The sequence below is a fragment of the Phalacrocorax aristotelis genome, chromosome Z (assembly GCF_949628215.1).
Source record: "Phalacrocorax aristotelis chromosome Z, bGulAri2.1, whole genome shotgun sequence".
In the NCBI taxonomy this organism is placed as follows: domain Eukaryota; kingdom Metazoa; phylum Chordata; class Aves; order Suliformes; family Phalacrocoracidae; genus Phalacrocorax; species Phalacrocorax aristotelis.
Genome location: NC_134311.1, coordinates 70,140,600 through 70,154,540, shown reverse-complemented (window position 1 = coordinate 70,154,540; position 13,941 = coordinate 70,140,600). Strand labels below are relative to the sequence as shown.

General features: G+C 42.0%; 1 protein-coding gene across 1 annotated transcript in view; it reads right to left on the bottom strand.

The window, feature by feature from the left end:
- MTMR12 (myotubularin related protein 12) overlaps positions 1 to 10,807 on the bottom strand; it is a 38,270-nt gene extending 27,463 nt beyond the window's left edge. The window contains exons 1-3 of the mRNA XM_075078162.1: positions 10,634 to 10,807; positions 2,129 to 2,183; positions 783 to 922 (exon numbers count right to left, since the gene is read on the bottom strand). Coding sequence (XP_074934263.1) covers positions 783 to 922; positions 2,129 to 2,183; positions 10,634 to 10,693 — 255 coding nt within the window. The 5' untranslated portion in view covers positions 10,694 to 10,807. The remainder of the gene's footprint in view (positions 1 to 782; positions 923 to 2,128; positions 2,184 to 10,633) is intronic.
- Positions 10,808 to 13,941: the final 3,134 nt, after the last annotated feature.

Genomic DNA, 13,941 nt, shown 5'->3' with positions numbered 1-13,941 from the left:
GAGCCATTAACTAGGCTCTCCTTCACTTTTATCACCTAAATGGGCCAGACCATTTTAGATGCTTAAGCACAACAAAAAAGGTGTGGTGTTACCACTCCCCTTTGGCAGCTCAATTTGAGCACCTAAACCAAAGGAAACAGGATTCAACTAATTTCTAAGATTTGGGGACTTTTTAGCTTTTTTAATATTTGCCAGCTCGATAGTACGAGCTTTTTAAATCTTTGCCGTCAACACCTGACTTTGAATTGAATAATTGAAGCCTTACTGAGCCACACAAACAATTATCTAGAGCATTTCCACTGAATATCAGCTTACTCAGTCTTGTGCAGCCCTGAAATGGTTCTGTAGATGACTTTGGGCAACAAGTCAGAAATATGTTGCACAACATTAGAAGTATGTTTGACATTAACACTTCTGCAATTGCCACTAGACAAGCGGTCAGAAATCAGGTTCAAACAAACTATTTAATTTTCAAGGCAATTCATTCTTTTAACTTGAGCTTCACAAAATTACCAACTCACAAGACACAAAGAGTTATAAACTATGTCTAACGGACATGTCCACATACAGGCTTGCACCATTTTTACTTAAATAGTCATTAGAGCTTGAGGATGATCTGTATAGACCAAGCAGATGGAGACTGATTAAAATTAGCCTGCAGCCATTAAGACTTATAAATCTATACTCATTCTGTATCCTTATATAAGGGTAAGACACGATGTCAGAGACACTGTATATCTTCAGATCCTGTTTGGTCATAATTAGAAGACTTGTCTTCCTACATTATGATCTGAAGCAGAATCGTCTTCAAGGAAAGCAATCTTGAAGTTTGTGCACACAAGTTTCCCATAGGTGCCTCGATTTGACCCATCTTCTTGTATATACTTGTATACTGTGCTTGCCTCGCAAAGCAGCAGTTCACCTGTATAAAGAAACACTGATATGCAACATAACTGACATTTGTAATTGAAATATTTTAACTGTTATCTTAAACTCAGCATTAACTTCCTGAACAGCTTTTCATAACTGTAGGCCTGAAGATATTTTATCACTGTTACGCAAAAACACTAAGAGGCACCTCCTGGAATCATTACATTGAGAGCCTTCCAGGTTATTAACAATACTCAAGATGGACTGAACACTGTTCAACTGCACATGTTTAGGAGCTCTGTAACCAGAGGTACCTGTATCATGGCTGACTCTATGAAGTAGGGGAACAGCATGTGGAGTTGGAAAGAGCAACCATATGAGTGTGTACTTGGAAAAAAAACCAAAGCCCACCAAAGAGTAGTTAATAGAGTCAATAAACAAGTAGAAAACTGTTTCAGTTTTCCTTACTGCTAAACTCTAAGAATGCTGAAACGTTTGAGTTGATTTTTCAAGTTCATCACAGTTAATTTTTCATAGCTTTGACAGAAGATGTTGCATATTTTACAGGTCCCAGAGTATTTTATAGTTCTCAAACACAAGTTTGCATAAATAATGGTCAATGAAGTTCTAATATGAAAATTAGCAGGAACTGAACTTCAAGTTTAAGAAAGTAAAAACATGTTTTAATAGGTATAATCTGCCAGACTCTCGGTCTTTCCTATGAAATGCAGAAAACCCAACAAGAACATTACCAGTTTATTCCAAGCTTTTGCTTGTATTTTATCTTAGTAAAATAATCTTTCCTGATCTTGGAAAACATTTTTCAAAAAGAAACGATTGTAAATAAAAAATCATAACAGTGAATGAGGTAACAAAAAGGCCTACATAACTCATAGTAGAAGCAAAGCAACTAAAAGTAAGTTTCCACTGGTTCTTGGTCTTCTGTTCCCAAACAAAAAAAACACCCAAATTTATCTTCTAAGAAATAGCAAACTGAAGTATAGACAGCTCTCCATATGCACCTTATCTGAAGACACTGTATAAAAATTGAAATTTGTATGTAGTAGAGTTTTTCAACAACCAATGAAGATACAGATATTTAAAACTTTTCAACCTGTGTGGGTTGTTAAACCAAACCTTAATTTTACTACTTGGGACACTGATGTCACATGAGTGTTTGCTGCAGAGATGGGAATATTTAAATATTGTTTACATTATTAATTTATTTAATTCTAATGATACAATATACAAAAGTTACCTGGTAATAAGTACGGATTTACTTCCTTTTCTATGGGTTCCTTTATGTGTATTTCCTAAAGAGAGAAAGAGTAATTATTACTTTGTAAAGATAGTACCTTCAACACATGCTGTAAACAGCACCCTCCCTCTTAAACTCCTCACATTCTAGCAAACAGGAAAATTAAAATTAAGGAGAAAACTTCCTAAATTAAGAAGAATAAGTTTGCCATGTGCTCCTTCCACTACAGGTCAGCAGTCTGCTAGCTAAATAATTAAGTCAGTGGTTCGATACCCACAGTGTCAGTTACATGCAGTTGTGGACAAAAAAAAAAGGAAGTGAATAATTTGTATAAGTAACAGACAGATAAAGCATTACCAATACTTTTTAAGTTCTCTCAGCCAGATTCTTGGTCTGTCCTGTGAAGTGCAGAAAACCCAACAAGAACAATACTAGTTTTTCCAAGCTTTTACTTTTATTTTATCTCCCAGAGTTCGTTCATAAGCTTTTCCATGTATGACTTAATATTTGTTTCTAATGTACCCTTCACGGTTTTGCAAGCTTCATCCTTCACTATCTGTTTCTGATTTTCTTGCATGTATTATTGCAATCAAAGTACGAAAGTTTCTTAAACAGTACTACCGAGATTATAGGGAAAGGGATTTCAGAATATCAAAGCCAAGAAGTAAAACCAGTCACAGGATATCCTTTAGTTTGAACCCAATTTGCTCAAAACAAACCTATTAAATTCTCAGTATCACTTATTCTAGCCTTGCGACACTGACAGTTGGGCTAAAACGTCCAGCTGAGATACTATTAAACTAGAGGACATGCTACACCCTTCCTGCTCAGCCAGTTCAGGACTTCCTCCTCTGAGTCCGAATCACTTCACAATCATCGGAGTCTTTCTGGAAAATTATTAGTTAACTGGACCCACCCCACAGCCCCCTCCCCAGGCCACAGCAGTAAGCAGGCTAATTTTAGTTTGTCACCAGCATCCAGAGTCAGATAATGCAAATCAAGGCAAGCAATCTAAAGGAGACATAAGCAATAACGGTTTTGCTGGATTAAATACAGAGAAACAAAAGCCCTTGAGAGCATAAAAATAATTCGCCTTTGCCATTCATATAAACACTTGCTCTCAACACTCGTAAGACCCAAAACAAAGCTTGAAGGCTGCATAGCAAAACTAAAACCATCAGGAAACCACATCATGAAAACAGAAGTTACTGAAGTCAGGTCGAAAAGAGGCAAAGGTTATAAAATAAGTGGTGGTGGTGTGAAGACAGAAATCTAACAACAGCTGGGCATTAATGCAGAAAACAACACACAATTTGCTGCCTTTGACATCTAAGCCTGGATGTTGTACAAGTAAATTTTAACCAAAGTTCACTCTTGGCAGCTAAATAAGTTACTATGCAAACATGGCTCAAGCTGAACACTGCTGCATTCAGAGAAGAAATGCATACACATTTTCCCAATGTTGTCTCTTCACCACTGGTAGCTCTAAGCTAAACTTTGGGTTTAATAGTGCCTTTATAGCCGTGCCTTCTACTACCACTACTTGTGTGCAACCAAAAGCAACACTGTTTGCTCACAAACCATATGCCAACAATCACTGCTACAGAACAGTAAAGCAGTATACTAACTAGGTGTTTTCCCAGTAACTTTTATTTTGGGAGATATGAGGCATGTAATAACTGCTGCTCACGTATACACACTCATTGAGCGTTCATACTTATTGCTATGAGTACCAGTGTTATACTAGTGTTGGCAGATAAGACCTGAGCAAAAAAACCACAATTTGACCCTAAAGAAGTTCTTTGAGCTTACACATTTGTTAAAATGTAGAAGCTTTTGTAACAGGCATCATAGAGGCAAATAATTTTGAACAAGTGGTTTGCGGTTTGGTTACAAGGTAAATTGGTTATATTCTGAAAGGAATCAGAATTTTAATTACATAGTATCCCAGCAGTATAGAGACCTCAGTCAAACACTGAAATTGACTTCTAAACTCCAGTTTTACTCTTCCATTTTCTTACTATAGGCAGAACTCCTATGATATACAACAGCTTCCAAGAGCTGAGCCTCCAGAAGAGTTCCATTTGAAAGTCAATATCTATATTCCTGTAGTAAAATCATAAATATTTTAAAGGCAGTTTTTGTACATATACACTAGGGATAGCTAGAATCCAAGCCATGACCATTGCTGAAGAATCCATACTGCTGGACTCATTTTCCAATGGAGGATATTAAAATACATTAAATTCTAATGTCATATTTTGCATTTGCTCTCTCAAGAGAGAAGGCAAAGATGTTTATGAAGAAAAGTTATTAACTCACCGTAAGTCAGTTAAAGTTGCGTACAAACCCTTAAGTTTAGCTCTATATCCATTCTGTTTCAATTTTATTTTTCTAACAGGTTTCAGTTTTGGGGGAACAGTCTTAGTCCTCACTTTAGAGCCTGCTGACACTAAAATGCATGTTCCTCAACACCCCTTTAATCAGTCATACAGTTCATGTTCACCCACCCACTCCTTTTATCCCTGGGTTTGTCTGACTACATAGTGAGGTAATGTGGTTCATAAGATCAGCTGGGAAGTCTATAATTGTGCTACATTTGGTTTTGTTGTTACTGCCTATTAGCAGAACTGGCTCATCAATAGGTCAGGTGAGCACAGAAACTAAAGAAAGGGAAGTAGCAGAAGCAAGACTCTCCCTTTCCACAAGATATTAAATCCACTCAGACCTCAGGAAACTTCACCCTCTGACCATCTGTTGAAGTTAAGCATGCAAGCAGTTTCCATATATGACCACTGAAACCCACACACACCTCTAGATAGATCCTTCATCTGTAGCTTCCCCATTCTGAATGCCCCAAGGAGTATCTTGGCACTTCTTAAGATGTAACACAGGAAACCCTACTACCAGCAATAGCTAAAAGCAGATACCCTCAGGACACCATGCAAATGAGGAAAGTTAACTTTGGATTCCCTCAGAAATTACAGAAACAAAGACCAAAGCTTTGCTGAAGGTTTTAGAAACTTCTTACTCAGAGATGCTTCCCACCTATGCACTTATCTTGTGCTACACTCCTTTTCCCAGATTATGAGAGTAAACAGTGGTAGGCAATACAGCAACACCCCAAAATTATCAATTATAACAGTACAGAGTACCAGACCATACCAAAACCGCAGACTGACATGTCACACCATACTAATACATAACACATCATCCTTCTTGATAGTTTAAGCCAACTTCAGCTGACAGGACTACGAAACCATGAGGTGCCAGGGAAAAGAGATCCCATGCTCCTCGCATATTCTCTGCTTCAATAGTGGGGGACAGCACAGAGGCTGTTTATCCTAAGGAAAGGCTCACCTCTTCTTCCCTTCTTATTGGTTTTTACCCAAGTATAGGGAAAAACTGCACAGTCTGCAATACCCAGGGACTACATTCATCTCTCCCCCCAAAATACATTTAAAGGGGCTAAAATATATCCCGCAAGTGTGTCTGGGAACACAGGTCTTCCCCAAGTGCTGAAGCATAGAAGAGCCACAACATGTGAGGCAGAGTCAATTTCTAAGCAGTAAGGTCAAGTAGCAGTTATGCTATATTAACAGGGTCCTAACAGTTAGGGCAGGAGAGGGATCTCTAACGATTCCAGCTTTGTGTCCTAGAGCCTCACCACAACTGAGAGCAATTCCTTGCCTCCCACCCCACAGGGAGGTAATCACCTGTGGCCAGAAAATGAGTAAAAATGTTAGAATCCAGATTACTCTGATCTTGTCAGAGAATTTTGATTTATTTTTTAATCAGTGTTGCAAAGTACATATATAGCCCTATTGATACTGGATGTTGCTCACAGTCTGCTGCTGTAGAGTATATGCTGTAAGCTCTGAACCTACCTTTCCTCATGGTAACATTTCTGTTTATCCATAGCCAGAGGACATCTGTGCTAGAGGCAATCCCAACAACAGAAAACAATATTTTTAGTAAAGATATTGGGAAGAACATTGTTTATTAGATTCAAGTAATGAAGGAAGCAGTTATCACTTCCAGGGTTTTAGAGCGCTGGCTGAAACATATATCCTTTCAAGGCTGACAGCAAATAATAGTGCTGTGAGAACATAAGATATTTTAATGTTATGATATAGTTTTCCACAAGTAATGTCTCTACAGGAAAGCTCTACATCAAGGTGAGGTTTGCTGTGAACATCCATTTTTTCTTATTTACTTATAATTCAGTAAAAGACTAAGAGGTCTGAGATAGCTTTCTTAAATAAATATTTATCTTTGCCAGTTGTAAAAGTCGAGCTGTATACTGGATATTTGCAAGTTAGTTGTGGTGCTCCAACAGGTGAATACAGTGTTCCTAAGTAAAATAAATCAAACTTATGTCTAACAGTTCCACTGGAATTTCATGCAAAAGAGGAAATAAATACCTGTACACATGCTTAGCATGCACTTTGTATTCAGAAATGAACCAGAATACATACTTGGTATTTTCTGAAATACAACTTCTTGGTCAAACAAGCCTAATCCTACATTGTATGCCAATACAGTCCAGAGGAGATACTTTAACTAAATAACAGTGCTGAAAACAATCTCTAAACACCCGTTTTCCTTCCTTTCACAGCTCCATTATCTAATAGCCTGTTAGATCATAGCGCATGTTTTCCATGTCCATTTCATCTTTTATCCTTTCCTCTTTCCTTACATTGTCCTGTCCATCTCCTCTGACTTCAATGCCCGGCTTCCCCCACGTCAGCCCAGAGCACAGCTGTCCACTTTTAGTAACTCCTATTCCTTACACCACTCTTCAATTCCATCACTCCAATTTTGAAGGAGCACCATACTGTTTTAAAAGCAATCACTACAGAACACACAACCTTGTACCAAGATTCACAAGCAACAAGTATTCATAGTGGTTATGAGATAACAGCAATGCACAATCTCAGAGACAAAGCACAAGAGATATAAAAGTTACTCTCACAACTCAGCAGCCTGAGGCGCATTCCAGATTTCAGGGACAAGCAGAATAAAGCAGAGCAAACTCTTAAAAGTTTAAGGGCTAATACAAGAACTAATACTCTATAAGAATTAATATGAAGGATTTAACTTTTAAAATGCATGCACAAAAAATAACATTAAGCTTCAAACCAAGTTTAATATCTACATTTCTATTCAAAATAAGACTTAAGGAAAATATGATCCAGCTTGTTAGCCTTGTAAATGTTTTCAGTTTCAAAATATTAGAGTTAGAAATCATGAAGTAATTCACTGGTTCTTGTTCCTATGTCTCCATAGACAAATATTCCTGGTCTATGATCAGACATGTCAAAACATTGACTTTATACCCTAGTATTCACCCCATTTCCTGCAGGGTAGCCAAGTCTGTCCTGAGGGGAAGTATGTCATTAATATCAACATCCTACAGTCTCACTCTCAACAGACCATTGATTGATCTGTGGTTCCATGTAGCAGAGCATAACTAGGGTTATACGTCAGATATCAAAAAGGCTGCTCTTCCAGACATTCTGGGGTTTCACAGCAGAAATAACTTCTGTTCCTTTAAATAAACATAATTTTCTGTTCAATTCTATCTTGCCATTTATTATTAACACAAAAACAGTTCCTGTTTCTGCTCATATTCAGACAAACTCCAAAAGCAGTTTAAAGCTACCTTCATTTTATTTTTCTAAACATTACCTAGCATGTCCCTCAGGTATCTGAGCATGGACTAAATGAGCTAGGGATAGAGCAAAATCGAGCTGTGCCTGTTGCATTTACTTACTGTAGGGCTGCCCTAACCTAGAAGCAGCAGCTTAAGGTCTCAAACAACTTTCCAGGCAAACAAGGACAAGCACAGTTTCAAGGCATGGCTCTGTAAGTTCACAGGCAAGTCCATCATTAACTCAAATGCTATCTAGATGTAACCTCTAGATGTACTCAAGCTCAACAAGTCCCTGAACTGCTCTTTCCCACCTTTTGACAGGTCTTACTAGAAGAAGCATCACACTGAACATACCTGTGTCCTATACTCTTCCCCCAGTCACCTGATACTAAAAAAGACAGGATATTAGTCTTTCCTAGCATGGCACTTGCACTACCTTGATGAAAGGAAAGTTCCCAATTAATGAAACTATTTTCCTCATTAGAGGGATTGAGGTATTTCCACTGTTTTATCAGTCTAACCCCAATTTTAAAACTCAACTACACAAAATTTAACAGGTACATGAAATTTGTGTTCAGAAAGTTATTTTTCTCATGTACATAGGGAATACAGTTCCTTGCGGCATGCTCACTTCTGCTTATTTTAGGATGTCTAATCAACATGCTTCTTCCAGGTGCCCAAACAGATTCACAGGCTTCATCATATATCTGAAGTTTTATTAAGTATTTTAAATCCTTGTAAAAGCTACTAAAGTCTTCAGCTTCCTGTGTAACCATTCCATTAAGGTGGATATAGGCTGCCAAAAAGACAGCAATACCCAACAGAGCAAAGAGTTAAACTTGCTTTACTTGCTACTGGAATCAGACCTTCGTTTCACCAGTCTTTTGAAGCTGCAAAAGAGACACCAATTCTGTGGCAGAAGTCAGGTCTATATTTCAAAGCTTCTGCTGCAAGGGCCCAAGAAATTCTTAAATTTAAGTACATCAAGGAGATGGCTAAAAGCAGCATGGATAAATAAAGAGTAAATCACTGCAAGCTCTGGTCCATGAGGATATTTCATCAAGAGCTTCATCTTCCAATATTAAATACCTTTGTTATTCTTCCTGCAGCCATCAGGATGGTATTTGAAGAGTTACATTACTGTAGTTATAATCACGTGAAAGGACTTTTTGTTATTTGGTATCTTACTGGCCTACATATATAGATTTGTACCTTTTCCCACCGGCCGTTTTTTCCAGCGAGGTTTAATCATCCAGGATCCTTGTTTAAATGGTGAAGCCTCTTTCAGCAAGTCCAATAAGTGAAATTCTTACCTTCACAAAACTCAGTACCCTGAGCACACACTTTTTAACATATTTGTACAACATACTTTCCTAAGGTGAAAGACTGATGTCACCCAGAGATCATGGAACAGTTTGGGTTGGAAGGGACCTTTACAGGTCAACTAGTCCAACTCCCCAGCAATGGGCAGGGACATCTTCAACTCAATCAGGTTGCTCAGAGCCCCGTCCAACCTGACCTTGAATGCCTCCAGGGATGGGGCATCAGCCACCTCTCTGGGCAATAAAATACCTCCATTTCCCTGGGAAATACAAGGAAGATAGACAGCTTGTAAAGTAAGCTGCTAAAACTACAAGTCACCGGGCTAAACAACGTCTAAAAACGGAGTTGCTACTACAAAATAAGGATGTAAGTTTTAAACAGCACAGTTGACTTAAACTGTAATTTGCTACATAACTAATACATTTACTAATACCTACATTGTTATTTCAGATTCAGTGAAAAATAAAACCAGACGATTCTCAAGGGTCCTATCAGTGAAAAACTCTATAGTACTTAACCAGATAGCTTCTTAAGGAAGACATTTTTGTCTATCAAGGGAACTGCACAATCAAAAACAAAAAGTTTGATGCAGATTACAAAGAACTGTGGCGAGGGGCGAAAAAGCCCAAACCCACAAATAGCTAGTTTTCACAAAGATTGGTCTTCCTAGAAAACAGCTGCTTACTGCAAATAAGAATGAAGGAATAACTTAAAACTATACCAACCTACTACCATGCACTAACAACATGACCTCAGTAAATGGAGTCTAAAGCCTCTTCAACCAAACCGCCAACAGAAATTTCAATGATTAAGTGAAAGGACAACAGGAAGAACAATACGAAAGATATGCACAGCCAGGAGTTCAACATCGGGCTGCTGAGGAAGACCCAGGGCTGTGCAGCGACAGACTGCCAGGAGGGGTTTGCAAAGAGAGAGCGCAGAGTGGGCGTGAGGTTATACTGAGGCACATTAAGAAAAACAGGTTTGGAAAGTCCCACCTTGCAAGCTCAACAGTCACAGTGACATCTGGCCGCTGCTTACAAAAAACAATTCAAGTGAAGCACCAGAAAAACAATCAGCTTCAAACTGACCAACCAACTACATTTTTTTTTTTTTTAAGGTTTCTCAGGAAGGAACCAGCAACACGTTTCCCCCCCCCGGTCTCGGGGAAGCACCTTCGAGGCACCGGCCGCGCGATCCCCGAGGCGGCACACCGAACCGCACTCGCCCCAGCCCCGCTCCGGCCACATTCCCGCCCCACGGAGCTCTCCACAGCTCCCCGCCGGCACCTCCCGCTGCCAGACCCGGGAGAGGTGCGGGGGGAGCGGCGGCACGGCAGGACACGCACCCCTCCCCCGCGCGGCGGCGCCCTGAGGGCCACCCCTACAGCTGCCCTCCGCCGCCGCCCCGCGGGACGTGGCCGCCGTAGCCCCGCGGCCCCTCCGCCCGCACCTCCCGCGGCCCCTTCCGTCACGCCACCGCCCCCTCTCACAGGGCGGCCGCGCCCAGCCCCGCCAGCCCCGTACCTCCGGGCTGATGTACGACACGAAGGAAGGCTTGGTCGCCTTAGCGCCGCCACCCAACATGGCTCCGGCTGCCTCTGGAGCCCGCAGCGGCACCGGCCGGCGGCAGCACCGCTCCCCGGGATCCTCCTCGGCGGGGCGGCGGTATCCGGCGCACACAGCTGACCCCACCCCAGCTCGCCTGCCCCGCCGCCGGCCATTTCAAGGGCGCCGCCTGCCGCGCCCCCTCTCACTGGACACAGCCGCTGTCAGTCATGGCGTTCCCTCCTCTTATTGGCTGCGAGGGGAGGTGAGGGTGTGGCCGTAGCGCGGACCCGACCTCTGGGGACTCTGTTCCCGGTGCCCGTCCCGCCCACCCCGGGCGGGCGGGGCGTGGGGGGCCGGCGGCGGGCGCGGCGCAGGGCCCCGCGGCACCGGGCGCTGTGGGGGCGCCGGTGCAGGTGACGAGCGCCCGCGTTTCGGCGCTTCGCACCCGCGCGGGGTGGCGGCGGCAGCAGGCGAGCGGCCGTGGGGCCGCAGCCGCCCGGCCGGGTTTGTCCCCACCGCTTTGCACGCCGCCGGCCGCCTGCGTGTGACCACAGCCCGTCCTGCTCGGCTCTTCCTTGTGCGTGCGGTGCGCGGCTCGAGCCGGCTGCTTTTTTTCATTTCAGGGTAACCACGTCTTTTTTTGCATAGCTGGAGGACTGCCGGCTCTCGCCTGCTCTTTGCTCGAGTTGCCACTTCGTTTGAATTGTCCCCCGCACTGTTTCTTACTCAGCTGCAAAATGCCCGTGTGGCATCCATGCAGGCTCATAAGAAAACTCAGTGTTCAGTAAAATCTCAACAAAGCATTGAGATGCTGAGTTCTACTTATGGCAGGAAATGTGCAAGGAAAACTACGTAAACCAGGCTTTCCATTAAAACAGCATTTTAATGCCATTAACATTTTTAGCAATCCTCTAAAACCTGACTCCTGATAGACCCAGACCCCAAGAAATCCTCTGCCCAATGTCTGTTAAAGTGTTACAGCCACAGCCTCCCTGGAATGTCATTTCTGGACACTGTATAATCAAGGCTGTAAATAAACACCAGATTTACCTGGGGTGTAGGTTACTTTTAAAAGCTTAGCTTTCATGCAGATACAGAACAATGTAAATACTGTGCACTGCCTGTGGCAATGCAGCAGGGCTACCCAGCAATTTAAATGATGAATGGTAACCCAGGCGACAATTTGCATACAGAGCGGACATTCTGGAAATATTTTACAAAAATAAAACATACTTTACAAACTTCATACAAACCATAGGACGTGAAAATCAATAGGTCCTTCAAATGTTAATGTTGAGCACTTTTCATATTGCTCTCCCTCTTTTTGTTGTAATGCTTCACTTTGTTTACATTGCTCCAAACCCAGACCTAGGGAAACTAAAGGAGAAAGTAAAGGTGGTACATGCAGTCATAAGACATCATTTGTAAAATGAAATGGAGCAACTGTTTTAATTCAGAAATAAATTTACCTCTCCCTTGAGTCTCAAACTCAAGTAATGAGAAGCCTTTTGGACTGAATCACCCTCTGCCTGAAAAAAAAAGAAAACTCAGAGATTAGGTTTCATTAGTACTTTTACAACAAAGGCTGTTCTGGTGTGAGATCCCACGCAGAAGAGCTCTCACGTTTCACCCCATAAACTGCTTCCACATCATTCTTTTACATTGCATCTGACCTCAGCTGCATAGGTCAAAAGTACAGCCCAGGAGATACACTGGTGTACATCTAGGGTGAGGGGAAAATTGGGACAGCACCACCATACTTTCTAGCATATTAAATACACAAAGAAAGAGAACAGCACTTTAAAAAAACCCAATCTTTTAAAGCATCTGAATTTACAGTGGCAACAGCAGGATTACATCCAAGCATGCCCTGAAGTTTACAGCAGACTAAGGCAAAAAGCAGCTGCTTACTGGCATAGCACATATTACAGAGGAAGGGATGTTTTGGCACCAGGCCGGAGTCTTAACTCCAATGGGAAGTGCAAAAGGAGCTTTAATTCCCACATAGCACATGGGAATTCATTCTTTAACATCTCATCAAAAAAAGCCCTACATCCCAAAAATCAGAATGTAATCTCTGTTCTGCATCAGCAAAATATCCACATAGTCCCTGTCCTGTCCCTGGTGATGGACAGGGAGTGCTCCTTCCTGGGGTTTGCTCCCCAGGCTGCCAAATGTGCCAGGCTGAGCCCAATGCGGAAGAGATTTGAAGGGCTTTTCCTGGATTTTGAAGTCCAGATTTGGATTCCCGCTTCATCATTCAGTGTGTTCATTTTTTCTGGAAAGGGTGAAACAAGCCTATGGCACATGCAAGTTAATTTACCTTAGAAAAATAGATTTGCATCTGAAAAGGCCAGCTGCAACCCGCAGATGCTGTGCCCCAACAGATTACAGAGCATGGAGGGCTTTGGTTTTCTTCCCTCTCCCCAGAAAGACCTCTGTGCAGTCTTCTCCCTTTCTCTTTTAAAATCTTGAGCGCCTGTGAGGAGTACTCACAAATGCCAACTTCAGCCTAGCCACCTAATCTCACTACGTTCCCCCTGCAGACAGTGGAGGGAAATAGGGGTCCTTCTGAAGGTAGTGGGGGTAACCAAATAAACTCTTTGTTCAGAAACAGCCTCAAGAGACTGCCCAGTGCTCAGGGGACCTCAGGAAAGCAGCTTGGCCAGGCTGAGGTTGGCTTTTCGGAGGGTTCCACTTCGCCACCACGTCTTTACACACCCCTGTAGTCATCTACTGCCTCTCACTTATGTACTTAAATATTAACTTTTCTGTTATTTTCATTCACCCCCTCCCTCGAGCATTTTTACTTTGTAGTGTTTTTCTGATTCATCCCCTCCCCATGAGGAAATAGGATGGTTCAGTGTTGTACCATTCAGGATTATACTTATCACTAAGGAAGACTTTTTACAAATTAATTTCTGCAACAAATTGAAGTTCCTGGGATGGTGTATTAACAGGATCCATCTGCCCATGTTTATTCTAAATGGGAAGTCTTGTTCCATGCTGCCAATGACTTTCTGTCCATTAAAAAAAATAATTTAAAAAGAAGCTTATAAAATCCTGTCATTTAATTTTTTTCCTGTAAGGCTGTGAATCCTAATTACTTCAGGCTGGAGACTTCTTAACAGCACCCAAAGGGGCCAGCCAAAGTCCATCCCTATCAGCAGAAAGCCTATGCCATGGCTGGATGTGAGGCACAGTTAAATCAGGGCTCACCTCTCACCCTCAGCTCTTCTCAACCTGCCATCCAAAGGGAGGTGCTAAGGATCATGAGCTCTTAC